We start from the raw sequence: 25,184 nt of genomic DNA, 5'->3' as shown, positions 1-25,184 counted from the left end.
ATTAAGGGGTTAAAACACTAACGCACAGCCTCTTGTTGCTTGTTGTTTTTTTAAAACGACACCTATGTTCAATAGATAATTGAATTAGTTAATAATAATAATAATCACAATAAACTACTTTTCAAACAAGTACACTGGAAAAAATGGCAAGTAAGATTTACTTAATTTTTATTTAGCTGATTTTTGCTGTTTTTCTAAGTGAATTTTAATGGTAAAAAATGAAGTAAAATCTACTTAATTTCATGTCATATCATTGATTGAAGGGAGTAAATGTAACTTGTACTTGCAAATCTGATGTACCTGATATAAAAAAAAAAGTAAAATTTTAATTGATATTTTACGAGAACATTCCATATTTTGAACTTTATTACTATGAAAATAATGTACTATATGATATATGGAAGCTTTCCACATGAACTATCTGGCAATTGGAGTACAATTTGGAGCTGCGCACGCTGACCTTAATACATGTAGCACAAAACACGATGATGGTAACAATTAACAGATCTTTTTTTGAAAGGGTAATTTTGTGTAGAAAATTTAATTCAGACTTCACATAATAAGTTACCAAATGTAACAACAAAATCATCAATATAAATGGTGTATATAATCTTGCAAACTGTGAAGCCATGCAAACTCATTAATTATTCAAACCCAATGCATGCTGGGAACAACAGCTTTGAAAAGTTAAGTAAAATGTACTGATTTACCAGTATTATTATTATTATATACCAAAAAAATATGACAAGGTTTTCTTTATGATTGATACATGATGATGCATTGTAAAAATAACAAATAATCATAACCCCAATTCCGAAAAAGTTGGGACAGTATGAAAAATGCTAATAAAAACACAAAGGAGTGATTTGTAAATTATATTCACCCTTTGCTATATTGAAAGCACTACAACTACACATTATATGATGTTTTATCTTGTGAATTTCATTAAAATTTCATTGTTCTGTTATTTCAAAAAAGTTGAGACAGGCAATTTAAGACTACTAACAATCTGACGAGTTGAAATAACAAGGCGATGTGAAACAGGAGATGTTAAACAGGTGAGGCAATCGTGTCGTATATAGGGAGCCTCCAAAAACAGCCTAGTCCTTCAACAGCAAGGGTCATTCGAGACTTGTCAATTCGCCAACAGATGCTTCAGCAAATAATCCAGCAACAATGAAGAACAGTATTCCCTAAAGACAAATTGGATGGATTTTGGGCATTTCACCCTCTACAGTGCACAATATAGTTAAAAGATTCAAGGAATCTGGTCAAATCTTGGTGCGTAAAGGGCAAGACGAAAACCACTTCTGAATGAGCATGATCTCTGATCCCTCAGACATCACTGTCTAAAAAAACATCATTCATCTGTAATGGATTCATGAACATGGGCTTGTTATTACTTTAGTAACCTTTTTTAGTCAACACCACTTGCCGCTGCATCCACAGATGCAAGTTAAGACTTTACTTTGCAAAGCAGAAGCCCTACATCAACACTGTCCAGAAGTGCTGCTGACATCTCTGGGATCAGTCTCATCTTAGATGGAAAGTAGAACAGTGGAACTGAATTTTTTGGTCTGAGTCCACATTTCAAATAATTTTGGAAAAACAAAGGTGTTGTGTTATCCGGGCCAAAGAGGAAAAGGACCATCCAAGCTGTTATCAGCATCAGGTCCAAAAGCCAGTGTCTGTATGGGCCAGGGGTGTGTCAGTAACAATGGCATGGGTAACTTGCGCATCTGTGAGGGCACCATTAATGCAGGCAGATATGTAAAAATGTTGGAGCAACATACTGCCAGCACCGTCTTTTTCAGGGACATCCCTGCTTTTTCCAGCAGGACAACTTCAAACCACATACTGCCTGGTTTACAAGTGCATGTCTGTGTGAGCAGAGAGTGTGGGTGTTAGATTGGCTTGCCTGCAGTTCTGACCTGTCTCCAATTGAGAATGTGTGGCGCATTATGAAGCACACCATCCAGCAATGAAGACCCCATGCAATTGTGCAGCTGAAGACCTGTATAATGGATGAATGGGGGAGAAGTCCACTTTCTAAACTTAACAAACTTGTGTCTTCAGTGCCCAAATGCTTAATAAGTGTTATTAGAAGAAGTGGTGATGTTTCACAGTGGTAAACACGTGACTGTCCCAACTTTTTTGGAGCATGTTGCAATCATCTGATCAAAAAAAAACAAAACAATGAAATTCACAAGGTAAAACATCATATAATGTGTAGTTGTAGTGCTTTCAATGTAGCAAAGGGTGAATATAATTTACAAATCACTCCTTTTTTTTTTTTTATTAGCATTTTTCATACTGTCCCAACTTTTTCGGAATTGGGGTTGTACATAATATTTACTTAAAAGCTAAGGCATTAATTTTTACATGTTTGAATTAAAAACAAATGTTGAATTGACCTAATATTTTTAAGTTCATGCTTTAACTTAGTCAATGTAGAAAGTACTCAATCTTTTCTGCTATATTTACTTCACCTCAAAATAATGTTTTTCAGTGTTAATGTGTTTTAAGTTAATGCATAACATGTCCATGCACTTCTTTTTCAAGATTTTAGGTTAAAATGTGTGTGAATAAATAAGAAAAAGTGTATTTTAGGTGCTATAAAAGGTCACTTAAGTTTTTTACCTTTTTGTAATTACCTTTTTGTCTTCTAGTTTATTTTAATTAGTTATGCGTTTTGTCAAATTAACTTTTAAAAGTACAAATATTCCATGTAGCCTCTTTATTTGTATGAGGTTATAAAAACTGCATGTGTAGTTTTTAAAAAATTGGCAAATTGTTTTTTAAATAGCTTTAGGAGTATATCATGTCACAGCAGGACATGTCAGCTTCCCAAAAGTTATGCCAAACACCCTAATATAGTTCAACTGTTGGCTGTTTACAGTTGCAAAGCAACTTCTTGCATTAATATAGGTGTCAATAGATTTGTGCTCACAATTGTGTGGATATTTTAAATATGACTTAAAATATGGCTCATCCATTTAGGGTTTTACAGATCATGTAGGAAGACAGTGAGGGACAGCGAGGTACGACCTTGTTCCACAAGTCACTTATTATTGAATGATCTCTCAGGTCATCTAGTAGAAATGGGCTTCTCTCTCAGACACTGCACAATGACTCCTTTTTCCCTACAGGTTCAGAGAACAGGGTAGCAAATCCTCTCTTTTTGGCACAAAAAGGATTTCCCCTGCATTCTCCAAAGCAGCTTTATACAGCAGCACTCTGTGTTTGTGTGTGTGCGTGCGTGCAAAGCTTTGGAGTGATGTAGAATTGTGGAGAGCTAAATGGATCAGGAGTCTCTCAAGTGTGGTGGCCAGTGACATACAGCCTGGCCCATGACCACCAGGGCACTCCACGCTTCATTTGTGGTCAAAAAGGGCAATTTACTCTGCTTTTTTGGTTTTTCTTCCTGCCAGCTCCTTCCTGTCATTCTTCATCTGTCTTTTCTACTCAAACCCATCCCAGCTCTCACTCGTTCCCACATCAGCTGTTCTTCCTACTGCAATGCAGAGGTTTACTGGCAGTTCCCTCTCGAAGAGTTTGAGCAGAGCGTTTCCTCGCCCACTGCCCTCTGATTCATAGTTTCAATCAGTATGTTTACATGAACAATTATAATCGAGCTACAGCCAGTCCATATGCACAATGTCGAAGCCAATTGTGGTCCGATCAATGTGTATACATGCTGTAAGATGCTTAGCTATAACGGCGTTATCTAGGTCTGTTAGTCTGACTTCACAAAAATCGGACTGGTGTGATTTCAGTCAGACTAAAGCTTTTACATGACATTTTAAAAAGATGAATGATTGTTTTGGTCCATCTAAAATTAAACTTTGATGTGCAAATGTGTAAAAGTACTGAGTGAATCTGATTATGACTTTGAGTCTTTGTAGTGTTGCTGATGTGATTCAGATTGTCATTCTGAGATTGGTGCTACATTCCAATTTTTATACTATCTGTATTATAAAGTATGGGAGATTTGGATCTGCCCCAAATCCTAATACATTAAAATAGTATTTGCTCAGATGGTGTCCTGTTTCTGACCTAATCTTTTTTTTTTTTTTGGGATTTTTCCCCTTTTTCTGCCAATTTGGAATGCCCAATTCCCAATGTGCTCTAAGTCCTCGTGGTCGCATAGTGATTCACCTCAGTCCGGGTGGCGGAGGACGAATCCCAGTTGCCTCCGCGTCTGAGACAGTCAACCCGCGCATCTTATCACGTGGCTTGTTGAGCGCGTTGCCACGGAGACATAGCGCATGTGGAGGCTTCACGCCGTCCACCACGGCAACCACGCTCAATTCACCATGCGCCCCACCGAGAACAAACCACATTACAGCGACCATGAGGAGGTTACCCCATGTGACTCTACCCTCCCTAGCAACTGGGCCAATTTGGTTGCTTAGGAGACCTGGCTGGAGTCACTCAGCACGCCCTGGGATTCGAACTAGCGAACTCCAGGGGTGGTAGCCAGCGTATTTTACCACTGAGCTACCCAGGCCCCTTTTCTGACCTAATTTTGACTAATACTGCCTGAAACCCCTTGTGCTATACTGTAGAAGAGCAGTGTTGCAAAGAACAGAATTGCAAATAGTTTTCAAACTGGTTTCCCAAAATCCTCCCCCATTTGCCATTGGTGAGCAAACACCTAGGGTTGGATACCAAGAACCAGTTCTTATTCAGAACCATTTCCAATTTTAACTGAATGATGGAATGATTTTCATTACTTTTGTTTCTGTGAAGGGTTCTCGAAAGTGCATTCTACCACTGATGCGGACAGAAAACTTTACTAAAATACTCTAACAGTGTTTCCTGCGCTACCATTCAGTGGCGCTGCAACAATACTACTAAATTAGCTGCGTGAAACATACATTGTGACCAGGGTAGTCCAATTCCCGAACAAATAACACTTAGGAGTCTGTTCTTTTTTATAAAAAGCACAAACGCAGTGTGACAAGTACAGTCTGATTTCCGAATGAATCACTCTTATTAGTCGATTCTCTTAAATAGTAATTTGGTGACCGGCTGCTGAGGGCAGTAAATCTAAAAAACAATTGCATTTCTTATTTCAAAATATGTCTTCCTCAAAAGATCATTAATGAAACCATTGAGGAATCTGAATCGGACGCTTAAACAAACAGAGCAATGTTTTGATAGCACCAGTGTTTATGCTTTTGGGGGGAATCAACCTATGAATGGCTTACTTATAGTTATGTGACATATTAAGATAAAAATATTTTAACGTCGAATAAATTACACAAATTGCCTTTAAATAAAAATATTTTTTTAAGGTGGTAAAGCTTATGTGTAAATGCAAACAGTATGTGACATGCAATTTTATGATGTTGTAATGTTTCCCAATACTGTCAACACAATAATGGTGTTACAATAATGTCTTACTACCAGAGGTCGTCTGGTAGTGGATTTTGCCGATACCTTTAACTAAAGTGGTGGAAAAGGCCGATAGTTTTTAAGAAGTATTTTCGTACTATGATCATATTAGCCCCATTTTATCGTTGTTACATTGGCTACCCGTTAAATTTCGTATTAATTAAAACATTTTGTTAACTACTTGCAAAGCTTTGAACCTGCTTGGTGTCGAACTGCTACGTATCACTTGAGTTATGATGACTAAATGCAGCAGGTGCCAGCCAGACATCATGGGATGCTTCTTATGTCACTGCTTGAACCTTGGATTTAGGATAGACCTCACCGAAATGACCTGCCAGTTGAACTGCGATGCACCTCACTGATCTCTGCCTACATCACCTTGGTCTAAAGATGGACTACACTCTTAAAATGGTATACATGGACTATCAATTATTTGCCAACAAATGCCTTCATCAGCCAACTAGCAAAGGACAATGCATCTATGTGAACTTCTGCAGTTAATCCAGGATGGACTTCAAAGACATTAGTCATTAATCTTACAGTTCATACAAAATCTTTGTTTAAACACTGACCCTTAACACTTACTTAGTTTACTAATTTTAAACCACGACTTGCACTGTACATAAATAACTAATATTGGCAATATATTCATGATGTTTAGTCAGTGGGGAACTGGCCCCCACAGTAAGCCTGGTTTCTCCCAAGGTTATTTTTCTCCATTAATCAACATCATATGGAGTTTTGTGTTCCTTGCCACAGTCGCCTTCAGCTTGCTCACAGGGGTTCTAAATACAATTATTATTTAATTATACATTTTTATACACAATTTACAATCATATTTAATCAAACTACACAATGATCACTGTAAGACTTTATAGATATTACAGTTTCACTTTCTGTTAATGCATGCTTTTCTGTAAAGCTGCTTTGAAACATTGTGTGTTGTGAAAAGCACTATACAAATAAAAATGACTTGACTATGACGGGCACAGACACAGAGGCTACAAAAGTCCGAAATAAATAAAATCCCAGATATGTTGATTGCTCAACCAAAATCCCAATAATAATCAGAAAGAAATAAGATTTTGTGTATAATGTGAGACTAGTATAATTTTAGCTATAAACAAGCTTTGAATACACCGTGGACTATAATTTTGAATTGATGGAGACTTGGCTCTATATTTAAATTGTTCACAAGATATGAAGTTGGAGACAGGATGTATGTGCTGACGGGGCAAGTTTCCATACAGTCGCATTTTTCTTTGCATGCCCTTGCTTAAATTTAAAACACTTGATCATGTAATCGAAATAACAACATACATTGAAGTGAGGTTAAAAAATATGGATACATTTGTCAATGATGAAATATTGAGGAAGACTGAGGACTAAAATAAAATAAATAATTATCGGCAACTATTGACATACATTTTTGACGATAATCGATAGTTCCAAAATGCAACTATCGGCACGATTAATCGGTAAAACCGATATATCAGTCTATCTCTACTTACTACATACTCAATCAAATTAATAGAATTACATGCATAGAAGTGTGTAAAATGCAGCCTGATTCTGTCTACGATTGCATCACCCTCCCAAAACCTCAGTTTTGTCTTAACAACAGACTTCAGTGGTGGTTGCCAAGGTGCCCATCAGCACGTGTTGAGTGGCTTCTTCAGTTGAGTATCTTCTGTTGTTTGGGAGCATGTTTTCTTCATTGCGTCTTCAACCTTCCATCCGACCTTATTATCTACATTTCAGCTCCCATGTACTGCAATAACAGATGCGTGATTGACTGAATTGCTTTGGCAATGTGCAAGCTGCATGCAAACATGCCTAGAGCACTCTCTCTCTTTACTCAGTGCTTCTTCAAAATAGCTCCTTGTCCTTTCCCTCCCCAATCCCTCCCTCCATCCTTATTAAGAAAAGAGGAAGAGAGAGAGAGAGAGAGATTGAGAAAGTGAGGACTACATTAGTCCTGTGGTGAGTGGCACAGCGTAGGCTCTCCCAGCCAGGTCTGGCTCTCTTGGGCATTATATGCATATCAGCATCATTTAGTACATACTGTTTAAAGAGTCAAGAATGGTCATAGCTGCAAGGGAAATGCCTGCAGAGAAAGAGAGCGAGGGTAGATGAATGCGTTGAATAAAGAACGCAGTTTGCCGGCTAATGATCTAATGGCTTTGTGTTGTCTGTGCATATGAGATGACTGCTGAGCGCACCTGCAGCATGCGTGTTTGTTTTATCTGATGACCACTGACCGTGTATGTGTGTGTTCCTTTCCACAGAGGAGGATGTGGAAAATTTTGAAATGGCAAGCTTACCCCTGGATACGCAACGAAACATCGAAGCCGACAGCTTTTGGTGCATGAGCAAATTGCTGGATGGCATACAGGTTTGTGTGTGTTTAAACATAGTTCCCTAAAGACAGTCACTCTGTTCCAAAACCTTGTGTGCTACCTCCATAGGCAGCATTTTAAGGCACCAAAGGTGTTCCAGACAAAAAGGCTGTTCCAAAAAAGGAACCGTTAACCCCAAAAATGAAAAATCTGTCATCTTTTACTTACCCTTATGTTGTTCCAAACCAGTATGACTTTGTCTTCTAAGGAACACATCAAGCAGTGTGATAATCTCAGTCACTTTTGAACTTTTAAATTGGCCAATTGCATTAAACGAAAATTATCCATCATTTTCATAACCTAGTGCAGCAAATTTGACTTCACTGTCTCTGTGTGTGTGTGTGCCCTGTTCGTTGCCTGGTATTGAGATGTGTATTGACAGATACCATCACCATCAACAACTGGTAAAATGAGTGTCTTTTGACCAACTGTGTTCGGATTTCGAGGAGAGAGTCTCTAAATTAATAACTGCATACATCGGTCATTACGTTATTAGGCAATGTTTCTGCATGAGTAGTGTGTTACTTTATTATAATAAAGTGCAAATATGTAGTACATATTAGACTGAAACAAAATATACCATAATGGAAATTTTACAACTCAGTCTCTCAGAGTGATGGAGAAAGATTTTTTCTGGTGCAGCCTCAGTCTGTGACAGCTCATCTTATAATTTAATATGATCATATTAATCATAACGGAAATAGTTAAAAACATCAGACAGTTTGGATATTCATGTGTCAAAAAAAATGTCTCAACTTGTTAAATACAACAAGCACAGTAATTTCACTCACAAAGTAATGTTTTGAGCCAAGTTAGCCAAGTTATTTAGCATCGATCTGTGAGGTTTATATATGTAGATCTATGCACTGTGTTACATTGTTTTGGGGCTCATTTTAATTGGGAATATCTGCTGTAAGTAACAATATGCATGCATTTTTTGCTGCGTTTTCGCTTATTACTTTATGAATAAATGGCACATTGTTACTTATAGCAGATGATCCAGATTAAAACAAGCCTCAAAATGATCTAAGAGTGGCGTGACATGCTTTAAAGTTTTATAGCATTTTCTTTCTTGGTCACACATGCTCTTTGTGCGCATGTGCACACGAAAATATCGGCTTCCAACTTGGTTAAGATGCTGCCTTAGGAGACAGCTGCCTATGTACACTGCTGAAAGTAGGTTAGGCAGTAAGTAGGTAAGTAAAGCTTTATTTATATAACACCTTTTAAAACATTGTTTACAAAGTGCTTTACAGAAAATATATATATATAATATATATATATATAAAAAAAAACTAAAATTACACATACTTAGAATAAAATAAACTGTAAAAATTACATTGTAGAATAAAATGGAATTAAAAGAATTAGAAAATAAAATACACATGGATTAAACACATAGAAAATTAGACAAGTAAGGCAGCTCTCAAGGATTTGGAACCTAAAGCCAATTTCTCTCTTCGTGTCTTTTTAGTCAATCTAAACCTTGCAGTGGTCATTCTGTCCTTTTTGGTAGACGGAGACAAAGTTGAATACATTGCAAAAAAAAAAAAAAGTACGACGAATACTGCTTTTTTTGTGCTGAAGCGCCAAAGGACAAGACACTTTCCCACCAGTGGGAGAGAGATATAAAGAACTTTTGAGACAGGAAGTTGAAGCTAGGACGCTTAAGCTGGAGGGATTCAGCTGGCGTTCCCTTGAGAAAGACATTCTGTTAGAGTGAGGTGAGCATGTCGGGGCATTTGTCTGCTGGCGGGAGCAAGGGTCAGACACAGGCCAGCGTCAGGTTGTCTCGTGGGCCGCGCTGTGTTGTGTTCATTGGCTGAACAAAACTGGGCTGAAGGCCAGAAAACATGCACAGATCAGAACACAGAATGTGTCTTTCCATGCAGTCATCCCCTCGGGCTAAACACGAGTTGCAACACAGCAGACAGCCGCTGGTTCTTAATGACCCACAACAGAAGAGATGGAGAGAAACAACTACATTATTATGAAATTACATGACATTATGGTGTCCCCTGTTCCTGGAGTTAATCAACTGGCACCAAGATGGCAAATCTCTATGACCCTTTTACACACGTCAACATTCCCCAATGCATTGAATTATATTTAGCGAAGCATCAAGCTTTGCACCTGATGTCTCATTACAAACAGATCCAGAGTTGTAACAAGGGTTAAACTGGGATTCTGGAGGTGAGGAAATCAAAAGATCTGGTGGTCCCAGCAAAACCACCCAAGACTTAACCATCCCAGTGAAAGCATATTAGAAACAAATATTGCTATATACACACAAACATGTAAAATGTAAAATTATATTTAGATATTGTATAAATAACATTGATTTCAGTATGTTATATTTAGTATTATTAATATTGTTTTTAACATATGTAGTCTCTTACCCGTCGGCACAGGTCTAATAATAAAGAAAAATTGTAACTGCATATCAGTGGATGTATATCACAAACAAGGGCACACTTGGTTGCATTTACTAGATGGAAGAACAAAACACTTCAAACTCTAAAAAAGCCTTTAAGGGTTTTGTTTTAAGCGACCACACTAGCTACTGTAAATGGAGATGGAGCATGCTTACTAGATCGATGCTGTTATCACAAAATTACTGTATTGATCAGATGACTTACTCGTAGATCAACTCGGAACTGTTCGTGTCCTCGGAATTTAGAAATTATTTGTTTCTATGACAGTGCTCGTAACACCAAAATTGATCCAAGTGCGGCTTTGTTGTTAGTTAAGTAAAATATTTACTCACTACATTTATTCTACTGTTCATCTGTCCAAAAATGTTTAGGAACATAGAAAGCGCACCAGTTAACTAGCTTTAATAAAATGGCATTTTAAACAGAAAAATTGTGTAAACTAATTTTAACTGTTGAGGCCGCTGCCATTTGGTTCTTTTTTTTTTTTTTTTTTTTTTGAGTTTCCAACTTGTAACTCTACAAGTTCGATGAAGAATTGAACATTTTTCAAGTCAGAATCTCACAATTACAATATGTAATTGAATGGAAATGGAATGGATTGTCAAACAATCTCTTTTTTCGTTTTTGAATCAAAGATGTTTGAACAATGTTCTGAATCATTCCTGGCCAATTTAACTCCTGGTTGTAATAAAACTGAGAAAACCTCTTGGACCTTGGGGAAAAATATTTGAAGAGTAAAAAAAAAATAAAAAAGTACAATATGACCCATTTAATGAGTTACAGTAAAATTATTCTGTTTTCTAAATACCACATTTGTTTTGTCTCATCAGGACAACTACACATTCGCCCAACCTGGCATTCAGATTAAAGTCAAGGCGCTGGAAGAGCTCGTCAGCAGAATAGATGGTAAGATGATCATGTTCACAAACACCATCGTTACCAATTCCTTTCACTCACTTGCCGTAAAATTAAAGTGGTTGTTCACCCAAAAATGTTTTATTGTAATTATTTACACACCCTCATGTCATGCAAAACTAAACTGATTTTGCACTTCTACATTTTTCAAACTTGATGTGACGAGATGCTCAAGAACCAATGGCATCTAGTGTCACTGACTTCAAACGCACCGCAACGCATCTTGATTTGCCAAGTTAGAATATATGCAGGTGTGAATTAGGGCTGGACGATTAACCCCTTACACCCTGAAGACATTTTGACTGATTAAAATCGCACCAAACCATAATTAATGTGTTTTATTGAACATTAAAACAGAATAACTGACAACTATGAATGATAAAATGTAAAAATAATTAGTCCAAAATGATACATTTCAGAGCACTTAGGCTTCTTTTTCCATAACTTTTTCCATAACTCCAAAAATGTGCTTTGAGAGCCCTCTGAACGTGACACGTGGATTGCCCAAATATGGAATCTGACACTCTTTTCCAATGATCCAATGAGAACGATCTGACACATCTATGATATGAAGGTTCGTGCTTCAGTGAGACGCTTCCAGCGCTAACCAGGGTAGCTCTCAGGACACTCTTTGAGTTATATCTCTAGATTTACGCATCGTATGACGTTGAGTGAGGGCTTGTTTGATTCAGGATCGCCAGCTCTATGTTCCAATATGTCATTTTCTTTACGATGTGTATTTTTCATGAAGTAATAAACCAAAATGTGTTGGAAAGGCTGTTTATCTTTTTTAATTAATGTGGATTTCACATGCTAATACTCACTGTAGTTTGGTCTCTGAATGAATCAAATTTGCTCTTTATATTCTACTAATCAAGACCTTTCCAAAGATATATAACACATGGCTCTGTGATCTTTTACTGTTTTTTTTAGATGATTGTTGTGCTCGCAAATTTGCGAATTTTTAAAAAATGGAACATTTCTAATTTATCAGCAAATTTAAAAGTAATATTTTAGAAATGGTCAGATCAGCTATATTCATTGTAAAGATAAGCGTCTAAGCTTTAAATCAACACCTAATTTGTGCAGATCTAGCAAGTGGTTGTTGAGTAATACCATAATGTTTTTTTTTCGTGATCAGCATCCCCTAGAGGGCCCGGTGATGGGTCACTCCAGGTTTAAGAGGTTATTCAAAATAAAAGTGAAATCGCAATATGAGGTAGTGCGATTATCAAACAGCAAGGGCTGCGATTTAATTAAATAACAAATAAAGAGTCTTACAGTATGTACGCAGCACTGTTCTCTGTACACATACTCAAAGCACACGTTAGGCTAATGAGTTGAGCAAGTTAAATATACAGCTCTCCAGTTTCACTAATTGCACATTTTCACAATAAACTACACTCACACAGAGAACGGCACGTGTCACTCCTCTTCCCTCTGTGGCTCTCAGCTCCCTCTGTCACCTCTCACTGCAACACAGAACAGCTGTTTGTAAAATTGCCCACAAGTGTAACTCCTTACCGCTCTCATCTCCCGGTCTCACTCTCTATTCACAAATTGGCGCTTGACCACGCCTCCACCTCCACATACCCCCACGCCTGACTCAGGCCGGGGAGCCATCCGGCCTACCCGCTACTCCCCCCCCAATTTTGAGGGAGGAAGTCCGCGACAGCCATCTGCGTCCCCAGTCTGTGGACCACCTCGAACTTAAACAGCTGAAGAGCCAGATACCAATGGATGATCCACACGTTGGTATCCTTCAATCGATGGAGCCACTGGAGCGGGGCATGATTCGAACAGAGGGTGAAAGCCCGTCCCAGGAGGTAATACCGAATGGTGAGGACCGCCCACTTGATGGCCACACATTCCTTCTCAATTGCGCTGTACCTCGACTCTCTTACCGAGAGTTTCCAGCTGATGTAGAGCACTGGACGCTCCTCTCCCTTGACCACCTGGAACAACACGGCTCCCAATCCCCTGTCCGACGCATCGGTCTGTAAAACAAAAGGGATAGAGAAATCGGCAGAGTGTAGAAGTGGTCCGCCACAAAGTGCAGCTTTCACTTGAGTAAAAGCCTGTTGGCACAACTCCGTCCACTAGACTGGATCTGGCACTCCATTTTTAGTAAGATCAGTCAGCGTGCTGTTGACAGTCGAATAGTTAGACACAAACCTACGGTAATAGCCTGCCAGCCCCAGGAACTGTCTCACCTCCTTTTTGGTCTTGGGTCTTGGGCAAGTTGCAATCGCTGCGGTCTTATCAATTTGGGGACACACCTGCCCATGTCCCAAGTGGAAGCCCAGATACCATACTTCCACCCATCCAATTGCACACTTCTTCAGGTTTGCTATGGGCCCTGCCCGCAACAGCGATCTCAGGACAGCCTTAGGTGCTGCATGTGTCACTGCCAATCATTACTGTAAATGATGATGTCATCCAGATAGGCAGCGGCACACGCAGCGTGTGGGCAGAGGATTCAGTCTATGAGGCGATGAAACGTAGTCAAGGGGATCTGCCAATATCCCAATCAAATCCAGTGTTGAATAAAAGCGAGATGCACCTAACCGATCTAGCAGTTCGTCAATACGAGACATTAGATACGCATCAAAATTAGACACTGCATTGACTTTTTTGAAAATCCACACAGAACCGGATGACCCATCGGTCTTCGGTCCAGCCCGGTGGTTCTAGTACCTGTCACTGTTGGATTCCTCTATTACTTCCATATCGAGCATGGCCTTAAGTTCCTTCTGTACCACTTGTTTCTTGTGTTCAGGTAAACTATAGGGGCAGATTCGTACCACTACCCCTGGGGTCGTCTCAATGTGGTGTTCTGTGAGATTCGTGTGAGCAGGCAGAGGTGAAAACTCGTCAGAAAATTATCTTTGCAATTTGGCCACCTCCGTGATTTGGGACAGTGAGAGGTGGTCTCCACATGGGAATGGGTGACTTAATTTTGTGTTTTTTTTTTTATTTATTTTTTTATTTACCTTCGGCCCAAGCTCCTCGCTCTCCGAAATCACTGTTGCCAAAGCCACGGGTACCTGCTCTCTCCAATATTTTAGTAGATTGAGGTGGTATATCTGCCATGCTCTGCTTCTATCTGTTTGTTCTATCTCATATTTGACATCCCCAACTCGCCGTGTGACCACAAAGGGCCCTTGCCACTTAGCGAGTAATTTGGGGCTCGATGTGGGTAGCAGTACAAGTACTTTATCTCCCGTTGCGAACTCTCATAGCCAAGTTCCCCTATTATACAGTGGGGACTGGCGTTCTTGAGCCTGTAGCAAATGCTCCTGTAATAATCGCCCTAGTGTATGGAGTTTTGCTCTCAGGTCAAGAATGTACTGAATTTCGTTTTTAGTCTGTAACGGTCCCTCCTCCCAATTTTCCTTTAGGCACTGCTTTGGGATATCGCGTTGCGTATTCCACCAGGACTAACGCAAAGAAATGTCTGCATGCTGACCATTCTAATGGTCCGATGAGGTCCATACCAATTCTTTAGAAAGAACCCCAATCAGCAGTAGAGGGCACAATGGTGCTTTTGGGTTGGCCGGAGGATTTACCAGTTGACATTTGCGGCATGTTGCACACCACCTACGAACATCTCCGCGAATACCTGGCCAATAGAAATGGGTCATGAGACGGTTTAGTGTTTTCTCTTGCCCTAAATGGCCTGCCATTGGATTATGATGAGCCGCCTGGAATAACATTTCCCGATGGCTCTTTGGTACCAACAACTGGGTTGTATCTTCCTTTGTCTGAGTGTCCTGCGTCACCCGAAACAACTGTTCTTTTATAACTGCGAAATACAGGTATGACAGAGCAACCGCCAGCTGAACTTTTTGCCCATCGATTAATCTCACTTGGTCGAAGGCGTGCTTAAGGGTTTCGTCCTGCATCTGCTCCAGAGGGAAATCCCCTTTCAAGGGTGGTAGAGTCAAACCCTCCTCCTCCCTTGCGTCATCCTGACGAGGAGCCAGCGTGCTGCATACCCCACACCATATTACGCTGTTGCAGGGCCATCCACACACATTCTCTTCAATAATGTTTGGAATGCCGGCCAATTGGTACCCAAAATTAGTGAATGGATGAGGCGGGGACTAACCGCAGCCTCAATACTATGCTTTTGTCCCCAGAATTGAATTGTGACTGCCACTAAAATGTATTCATGAACAACCCTATGTACACACTGCACCCTCACCATCTGCCATTTCTTTCGGTAAGTGGCCAGTGAACTTCTCCAGTACAATGAGGTCGATGACAGCTTCAGCATTGTGATCCTATGCCAGTAGCCACCTCTGACAGGCATTGCGGAGCTTTTGGGCAAAGGCAAATGCATTAGTGGTACGGCAGTGTATGGAAGCGCTGCAGGTGTTGTTCAGGCCGGCCTGCTGCAGGATGGCCTGTTTTAGGCCTGCATACTCCATAACATTAGCAACCGGAAGTTGTTGGGCCACGAGCTAGGCTTCCTCGGACAGCAAGAGCAGCAATCGGGCTGCCCACTGGGTGTTTGGCAAGCCCCAGGCTTCAGCCGCCCGCTCGAAGAGCTCGATGAAGGCCTCTGGATCATCTTGTGGCCCCATCTTCGCAAGCGTGGTGTGGGGCGGGTCTATAGCTGTGGCCAGGGTCGCGGCTGGAGTACTCCCCTGGGCCATCAAGCTCTGCAATACCTGACGGTCTTTTGCCTGGGCTTGGAGCAGGAGCAGTGTTTCCACACATAAGTCCAGAAGGGCCTGATTTTGGGTCTTGTGGATGCCGGCAAGAGTCTTGATGACTTCAGCTAATGGCGAGTTCCTGCTTAACTTGAATGAGGAAGCGGTGAGCCAGGTGAATTCTCCGTATTTACTCAGTCTCTTTATACACTTTTCAGTGTTCACAATACATTACACACACACAGACACACACACACACACACACACACACACAGAAGGCGCATGTCACTCCTCTCCCCTCTGTGGCTCTCAGCTCCCTTTTATCACTCTGTCGCCTCTCACTGATACAGAACAGCTGTTAGTAATATTGCTCACAGGTGTAACTACTTAACGCGCTCCATTCACAAATCGGCGCTCAACCACGCCCCCACCTCCACAACTTGAAATATAGTGCATGATTTATTTGGACTCTTTTTATATTAGTGTTTATTGTGCTTTTTGGTCATTTTTTGAACTTGATAGTTTGTGGTCACTGTATGCTGTCATTGAGTGGGAAAAAAGCTGTTTAAACAATCTTTAAAATTTCTCCTTTTCTGTGTGCTACGGAAGAAAGTTAGTCACATGAGGGCAAGGAAATGATGACAAAATTAAAATGGGTGAACGTTTCTTTAACATTGCTAAGGACAGTCCTGGCACGGTTCTACCCAAGTTTGCAAAACACTGTGTAATTACCTTTTGAAGCTATTTATAAGAGAAGAATCACACACTTTAGAACTTTTTGTACATTACTTTGACATTTTAACACAGCTATAAAAGCAACTCTTACATTTGACACTTTTTTTTTTTTTTTTTTTGACTGTTGTTGTTGTTATAGTAGTTGTTTGACAGGTTTAATAGTTCAAATGCAGGCCTTTTAAAAAAAAAAAAAAAAATAGCTTTTTGTGACAGGTCAGTTTTTTTTACACCCTCAGAAGCTTTAGCGCAAATAACATTTAATGACTGCCAGAACATAATAGCAAAGTTTAAAGTACCTTAAATGATCCTTTTTATTATACTTTGCCCTCCAATACCAGGTACCCTTAATGGTTGTTTAAAACGATAGTTTTGCTTTACGACCCAGCACAACCAAAATTGTTTATCAAACAAAAATAGGGATGTTCCTATACCGGTGTTTTTTTTTTTTTTTTTTTTTTTTACAATTCGGTACTCACCGATACATGTTTTTTGTTTTTATTTTTTCTGAATTTCATATCAACAGTTTATTTAAAATGTATCATCAAAATGCTGTCTAAAAATTTTTATTAATACTTTAGTCAAATGAAAATAGAACAAATAATTTTCAACATAATATTGTATTATTTTTATCAAATGAAGTGCTTATATACAGAACCTCACAGCACAATCCAAAAAATGGCATTGGAGTTATTTTTGTAAAAAAGTGTGGCATGACAGAGAATCATAGATGTGAGATTGTTCAAATATATATTACAGTTACTGTTGATTTATTATTAGTAGTAGTAGTTGTAATATCATAGTGCATATTACATTACAGTAGTGATATAATTCTGTTGTACTTTTTTCCATTTAAATTGAGCTTATATTTTGGTGGAAGCTTTTATTTTGGAGTGAAGCCCTTTCAGTTTCTGGACAGTAGCTTCTCACTTTTAGAAAAGCAGGTAGCTACGTGACCCAGTGTGATTATTAAACCGCAAAAGGCTGCTGTTTGATTAAATAAATATGTAGTCTGTATGTGCCTTGTGCTACAAAATTAATTGGCACTCTGCTCACTGTCATCAATGTATACAGTATGCCAAGGAGCTCTAAAAGGTGTGAACAGCTGGTGTCGGCACAACACTGGCTCCACACATTCACATGCGCTCACATTTAAAGCTGAAGTATGTAACTTTCAGTGTTAAAATACTTCTATATTCCCAGCTTAATATGCAGAAACAAGTTTGTTTAGAGTGACCAGCTTAGACCCACCCCAACAACGTTACTCAACCAATGGCGTGAGTTGGGGGCGGGACTATCTGATAGTTCAAATAACAGCAGACGCTGGGCCTATTCAGAAAGTTGTTTTGAAAACACTGTTTATTTTTGCAATTCTGTTTAGTGGCGCTAGTGTCGCAGGAATTACATACTTCAACTTTAAGGTGTGCAGCACATGCAAACGATGTATTTGTCTTATTAAATTGCAGCCTTTGCGATTTAATAATCACACAATGACATAATGTGATTATAATTTTTTGCACTGAATGTTTACGGAATTACATTTGTATGTCATCTGGTATCGTTTTTTGGTATTGGAGCATTTTTACAAGCCATAGTACAAGTATATGAACATGGTATCGGACCCCATTCCGATACCAGTATCTGTATCGGGACATCCCTACTAGGCACGATACACAAATTTCATTTGTGCGTAATTACCAGCATATAACGTGTGCAAGTGTTGTGCTAATATCCGTTTACATTTCAACGTCAAAAGCAGAGAATAATAAGTCAAGTAATCATGGGTTTCTTACGTTGTCAGATTTTTGAATAAGCTTGTTTTTTGTTACTTATGAGCATCTTGGTCAGTGTCATGCTCCATGTCATCTGGGAGAGACTGGATGTTAAATGCAACTTTGCTGCTGCTGTTTCTGCCTCGCAAATCTGCTGATTTGTACTGTAATGTCAGCATAAATAAACTACATGTTTGATGTACTGTTGCGCTGGGCATGATGCTGTTGTTTGGCAAATTCGGCAAGCTGTAACGCTACAATCTACTTGCCATTTGCCATCAATCTTCTTGCCTTTGTACTGTAGAAATGTTGCTCTGTTTTTCAGAACAACATTGCTTAGTGCCCCCTCAAAGCGGGGAGATTGTTTCGCAGCTCTCAGTGTTGTGCTGCCTGGTTTTAACGAAGTCTTTCTTTTTAATTACACTATAATGTGTTTGTTTATGTATCGTACGATACATATGGTATTGAATCGTGAGAGTTGTATCGTACGATACAATATTTTTTTACGCCCCTATTCCCTGCATAAAAGTAAGCAAAAATGTCCTTAAAATCATAAATTGAAAGGTATTAAACAATATGCATAATTGTCTCCATTGATTTCATGCTCCACCAGACAAAAATTCACTGCACAAAACACATTGTGATGGGTACAAACCATTTTTATCCTTGTTGCAATGAACCTACAGTATATTTAATGTTGTCAGGGTTGTTTTATTTTATGTTGAAGAGTTTTGTTTATGGTTTTCCAGGGTAATTAGGCAAGCTTCTTCCAAGCAACAGATGAAAATGCTCAAAAAAAAATTTTTTTTTTTTTGATAAGCCTTTTTACAATCCTAATAATGCACAATTATTTTGTTATTTGCATTTAGATTTTTAGTTGTTTTTTTTATCCCTGCTGTCTGTGACCTTACCAGAACAAACCTGCAGCCCATTGTTGGGTTACGAGTCTCACGACCCACCAGTCGAGAACCATTACCTTAAATGACCATTATCATTTTACCTCCAAAACCAGGTAACCTTGTTGTTCAGAATGATAAATAGTAGTTTAAAACCTTCAAAACAAGAAGGAATAGTTTTTCTGGCTGGGGGCAATTGTTTTGTTTGTCCCCTTGGAAAAGACTTTTACTTTTCCCGTAGGTGTTGGCCGTTTCTGTTTCCTGGAATCACACGTTTTCGTTATGCCTCTAGTCCGTCTTTGTTTTTCTGTGCCAGTGTTTATACCATCTGGACATCTCATCCCTGTTCAGAGTGTTTGGTGTGATAAGCTGAACAGACCACATTGAGCATCTCAGTGTGTGCTGCCCAGCCCCTCACTCCCATCCATCAGCATCTACAAGCACCGTGAGCAATTGCAGAGCCCACAGTCTCACCAGGGAGTGCAGGAGAGAAATCAGTTCCCCATAAGCCACTGCAATTAGGGAGTAAAAGCAAATGGAAGTGAGCTGAGAGGAGAGAAGAATGGGGTGACCGGAGAGTAGGGAGACAAATTGTGATTTCAGAGGACAAGAAAGTGAGAAAAATACTCCAGCACAGTGGTGCTCAACTGGTGGGTCGTGACCGATATTGGATCCCAGGTCTGTTGTGATAGGTTTGGGAACAACAGGAAAAAACAATGCTGAATGTAAATAATAAAATGCAACTAAGCAGGTAATTGTGCATTGTTTTCTAAGGAAAATAAATAGGCTGATCACCTTTTAAAAGGGAGGAGAAAACACTTTCCATATCTTTTGTTGTTGACCTCAAAGTCTGTGCATCCAATTGAACTCTACGCATTTTTGTACGAGTTCCTCTGTCACTAGCTAAAAGCTAGCCAAATTACGTAGATGCCAACATGGAAAACACTATGTAAGGTAAAAGAAAATTAGCCTCAGACTAAATTTAAATATGTAATCTGGTCTCAAAGATTTTTACAAAATTATTTTCATGTGCCTTGTTAGATGTATCAGAGCAGTTTCTTAGTGAAATGAACATTAGAGGTGTTAAAACAATGACTTTTATTCCCTTTCATACAAATCCAGAGTAAAACAGCAGATTATCAGTTTATAAACACTTACTTTTCTCTCTGTTCCTCACACAATGCTATCTTATGACACCAAATACATTTACAAGCTTATTAATTTGTGATCAAATAACGCGGCTCACGCGAGTCAACATGTGAGCCGAAAGTGTCACAGAAGCACCATAAAATGATGTGGTTGCTTCAGCAGTTGTGTTTTTCTGACACTATCAGTTATGTTAGGTTTAAGCAGGGCCATTTCAGACCATTTTGGTGCTGATTTTGGATCCAATTTGACCGTTCAGACTGAGACACATTAATAAAAATCTAATTTTTAACCTACAGAAAATTGGATTTCTGTTCAGACTAAAAAAAAACAAACAGAAGTTAGATCTAACCATAGCCTAAACATAATGGGTAGATAGCTGTGGATTTGCCAGGGCTGGATGTTTTCAGAGCTGGTGAAGTTTTTCACTCAAAAAGAAAAATTCTCTCACCATTTAATTACCCTCATGCCATCCTAGATGTGTATGACATTCTTTCTTCTGCTAAACAGAAACGTGGATTTTTAGAAGAAAGTCTCTGTGCTGCTGGTCCTCACAATGCAAGTGAAATGGCCAGGACTTTGTTTCCCAAAAGCATCGTAAGCCTAAGTAGATTGTAGAAACTGTTGGCGCCAATGGTCTCTACGATCAACTTAAGCTTGCAATGCTTTTGATAAATGCAGCCCAGAACTTTGAAAGTCCAACAAGTGGTTAAATCCATATCTTCAGAAGCAATATAATAGGTGAGGGTGAGAAACAGATCAATATTTAATTACTTTTTTTACAATAAATCTCCACCTTTGACTAGCCCCAACCAAGTTGTGGCTGAATGTGAAAGTGAAAGTGAAAGTGTAGTTTTTCAGTGAAAAAGGACTTAAATATTTATCTGTTTCTCACCCATACCTATCGTATCACTTCAGAAGACATTGATTTATTCACTGGAGTTGTATGGATTACTTTTATGCTGCCTTTATGTCCCTTTTGGACCTTCAAAGTTCTGGCTACCCTTCACTTGCATTGTGAGAACATTTAACTCGCTTTTAGCACCACACAGTGAACATTTCACGTCGGAACCATTTCGCCTTGTGCCGACAGCCACTAGCTATTTTAATTCCTTTGTGCATAAGGATTTATTTTTTATTTTTTTATTTTTTGTGCAAAATCCCTTTTATTGTTTTGCTAATGTGTGCCAGTTTGCTCTTTAATATATAAAACATAATTATTGCTAGAAAAAGAAGTGAGAATAAAGCAGCATTAAGACTTTTTCAAACCAATTCTGAATTTTAGGCATACGTTTCGGTGAACATAAACAGTTTTTAAACAAAACCATATATCTGTATGAAATATTGTCCTATGATTAAAATGTTTTTCCAGACAACTAGTGTGTATTTTCACATTTGTGGACTTTCCCAATTTGCTTTGCTACTGTAATGTATATTCCCATAGTACTGTAACCACATTTTATTTTATTTTTCAATTATTTCCTGTGGTAATCAACATTATGCAACAAATGCTGTTGATTGAGCTTAACTTGTATTGAACACAGAGTATTGGCTATAGAGACAGCCAAAAAATTCAACAGTAGAATTGTTGTAAATTGTTTGGTGTGACAAAATTGAATGAGAAATTATTTACTGACATCTGACTTGGTGTGAACAGGCCTGTAGTCGTTTTTGTTTTTGAAGAACTGGGATTGCAAAGAGAATACGAATTTCTAATAATGTAAAAAAAAAAAATACACACCGATGACTCACTCCATTTAGCCCAATCCATTATGATGCAACCCTTATGTAACATTGCAAAGATCATTCATTATTAAAACCATTTTTTTAAATGGTATTCTTGCTTCTTTTATTGATAGCCTCAGTAAGGGTTTCCTTTGGATAAATTTGACTTCAGTTTTCTGTACTTTCAGAGAGCTGTCACCGTTTTTCCATCAATATCTATCAGGAGTCTAGTCAATACGACTGTTTTCGTACCGTACGAGAGATTATCAGAGAAATCTGTCTCTCAATGCCAGACCTTCTTTTCCTTTCCCCGCAAATCTCTCTCGCTTTCTCTCTCCTTTCAATTGAATATAATTACACGCATGTTGGGGGTCTAAAATGTTAATTCAATGAAACAAGTGTGCAGAGAATTCAACAATAGCCTGATGGTGTTAGTTTGGGTCCTGTGTGCTTATTTAAACAATGGGGGGCCATGCATGGGTTACAATAGGCTATTCCCAGTACTTTTTAGAAACAACCATCAAATGTATATAAACCCCCCTTCTTCTCTACATCCACAGAGGACGTCCATGTGCACTTTCAAAAATGTGAAGTGGAGTACCTGCAATTTGCGTTCCGCTGGATGAACAATTTGCTGATGAGGGAGCTGCCGTTACGCTGTACCATTAGACTGTGGGACACCTACCAGGTACTGTTGCGCCTAATTCAGCCAGTGGATTATGATTAAAACATAGACATTTAAAGGGATATTCCGTCCAAAAATAAATATTCTGTCATTGTTTACTCGCCCTCTTGTTGTTGCAAACCTGTATGATGGACTTCTGTGGAACACAAGAGGAGATCTCAGTTTCACTTTCATTGAATCTTTTTTTTCCATGCAATGAAAGTGAATTGTGACTGAGCCTAACATTCTGCTCAAATTCTCTGTGACGAGGAGGAGGGCATGGCTGGGCCGTGATCGAGCACGGCCGGCGCTGAATCAGCTGATCAGCAGGAGAGTGAGAAAAGGGGCAGCCGGAGACGCCGGTTACAGAGAGAGAGAGAAACGCATGCGGCCACGCTGCATGTGTGTCTGTGTTTATGTTTGTTTAAATTCATTGTTTAAGTTCATTTATGCATTAAAAAGTTTATGTTGATTGTTCAGCTGGTTCCCGCCTCCTCCTTGCCCAACCATTACCTGTTACAATCTCCTTTTGTGTTCTATGGAAGAAAGTAAGTCATATAGGTTTGGAACAACATGAGGAATAGTAAAATAGTTTTTCTTCATTTTTGGGTCTACTGTCCCTTTAAGAAAAGCCTTTGCATGTGCTTCTATGTCAAAAAAGTTATTTTTCTGAAGCTTTTATCCATAGTAACTTACAGTATACTTAGTACATGAACAGTGACGTTAGAGCAACCCATATTGAAATGTCTTGATTATGGACACAATGGTGATAGATCATGGATCAACCCTTGCAGGGGCTGAATAAGGGCTTTTAGGAAGTTATTGTGAAAAAGGATGTGTTATTATCAGCTTTGTGATGGTATTCAGTTTATACGGATAAACCAAAAAGTGTTTAACACTTAAGCCATACTTGATAATGTATGAAAGTCTTTGCATTATATATCAAAATCTACATTTTAAAGCTGAAGTGTAATTACTGCGCCACCAAATGGTATTGCAAGAATTTATTTAAAAAAAGTCAAAACAGCTTTCTGAATATGCCATGGTCTGCCGTTAATAAAAAAAAACAGAGCCCCACCCCAAGCTCACGCCATTGGTCGAGTCAATGTTGTTGTGCTCTTGAGATGGGTCACTCAAACTTTAATTTGAAAAGCTTACTTGTAGTTGTCTCTTCATATTAAGCTAGGTTAGGAGAAAGTATTTTACCAAGGAAAAAGTTACACTCTTTAAAGGAATATAGCACAAACACACTGTTCATGCTAAATATTTTACAAAAAGTAGTTTTTTTTAGATTTACAACAGTGTTGGGTGTAATATTTCAAAGTAATTAATTGCTGTAATCTTATGTTTTAGTACTGAAGTAGTGTAACACATTACATTTTCAATTAATCAGATTACAGTTACTGACTTTCAATTAAGGTAACTACTTAAGTACACTACTTGAGTTACACATATTTTTAAAATAATATTGTTTATGTAAAACTTATTTTACATGTATACTACATACATTTTCTTTTTCAAATATACATCTATTTGTGCTTCTTTGATGCTGAAGAGTGGGGTGCTAAGTGTACGACTTGTGTGTGACAATGAACAAGGAGGAAATATTGACATTATTTTGAATTTGTTGAGTGAAAAAAATAAACAAATTCTAAATTATAATAGTATTAATTAAATTATAATATTAACATAATTCTATTATAAAGTGTTTTAAGAATATAACTTCAAAGTAATTAGTAATGTAATTACCTTTTTCAATGAAGTCATCAGTAAAGTCAGTAATCTGATTACAATTTTAGAGAAGTAATTAGTAGTAAATTGAAACGTCACCATGGCCGTCCCATGAAACATTGGATGGACTGTATTAAAGATGACATGCGTGCCATCGGAGTCGAACCGGAAGTTGCTGCAGGAAATGGAGAACAGATTGCGGAAAAGCTCTAAGAAAAAGAAGAATTAATAAATTGTAGAGGACAACTTTTTTGAGGATCTTACCCAACACTGAATTTCAATTTTACTAAACAACATTTATATTGTTCAAAATGAAGACCGTTTTTGGACACATTATCTGTATATCAAAACTTGTGAAACATGTCCATAGTTAATATGCTAAACTACACCTGTGGTTACTCTGCTAGGACACCTGTGTGATAATGGGGAACTGATTTCATACATCCAGTTATTGCAAAAAATTAAAAAATTAAAAAAATGTATCAGAAAAGTGAAGTTAGTTATGAGAAAAGTACATAATTTGTTTCCACTTTTTGATATTTTGTTATTTAATGCAATGGAATTCATAAATGTTTTATTGTGATCAAGTGTCCAAATACTTTTTGGGTCCACTGTACATTAATTTGTCTCATTCACATGTGTTGCTGTAGCTTTACATGATGAAATACTTTTTTAAAACAACGTTATAGGTTATAAGTAACATGTCTTTTG

At 38.4% G+C, this 25,184-nt stretch overlaps 1 protein-coding gene across 4 annotated transcripts in view; it reads left to right on the top strand.

The window, feature by feature from the left end:
* LOC127423929 (TBC1 domain family member 22B-like) overlaps positions 1–25,184 on the top strand; it is a 66,995-nt gene that overhangs the window by 25,478 nt on the left and 16,333 nt on the right. For all 4 annotated transcript variants that reach the window (XM_051668631.1, XM_051668632.1, XM_051668630.1 and 1 more), the window contains 3 exons: positions 7,689–7,795; positions 11,065–11,140; positions 22,639–22,766. In XM_051668631.1, the coding sequence (XP_051524591.1) occupies positions 7,689–7,795; positions 11,065–11,140; positions 22,639–22,766 (311 nt within the window). The remainder of the gene's footprint in view (positions 1–7,688; positions 7,796–11,064; positions 11,141–22,638; positions 22,767–25,184) is intronic.

This window comes from Myxocyprinus asiaticus, chromosome 33, assembly GCF_019703515.2.
Source record: "Myxocyprinus asiaticus isolate MX2 ecotype Aquarium Trade chromosome 33, UBuf_Myxa_2, whole genome shotgun sequence".
NCBI classification, from domain to species: Eukaryota; Metazoa; Chordata; class Actinopteri; order Cypriniformes; family Catostomidae; genus Myxocyprinus; species Myxocyprinus asiaticus.
The sequence above is the reverse complement of the archived record's forward strand: the minus strand, read 5'-3'. Positions and strand labels throughout refer to the sequence as shown.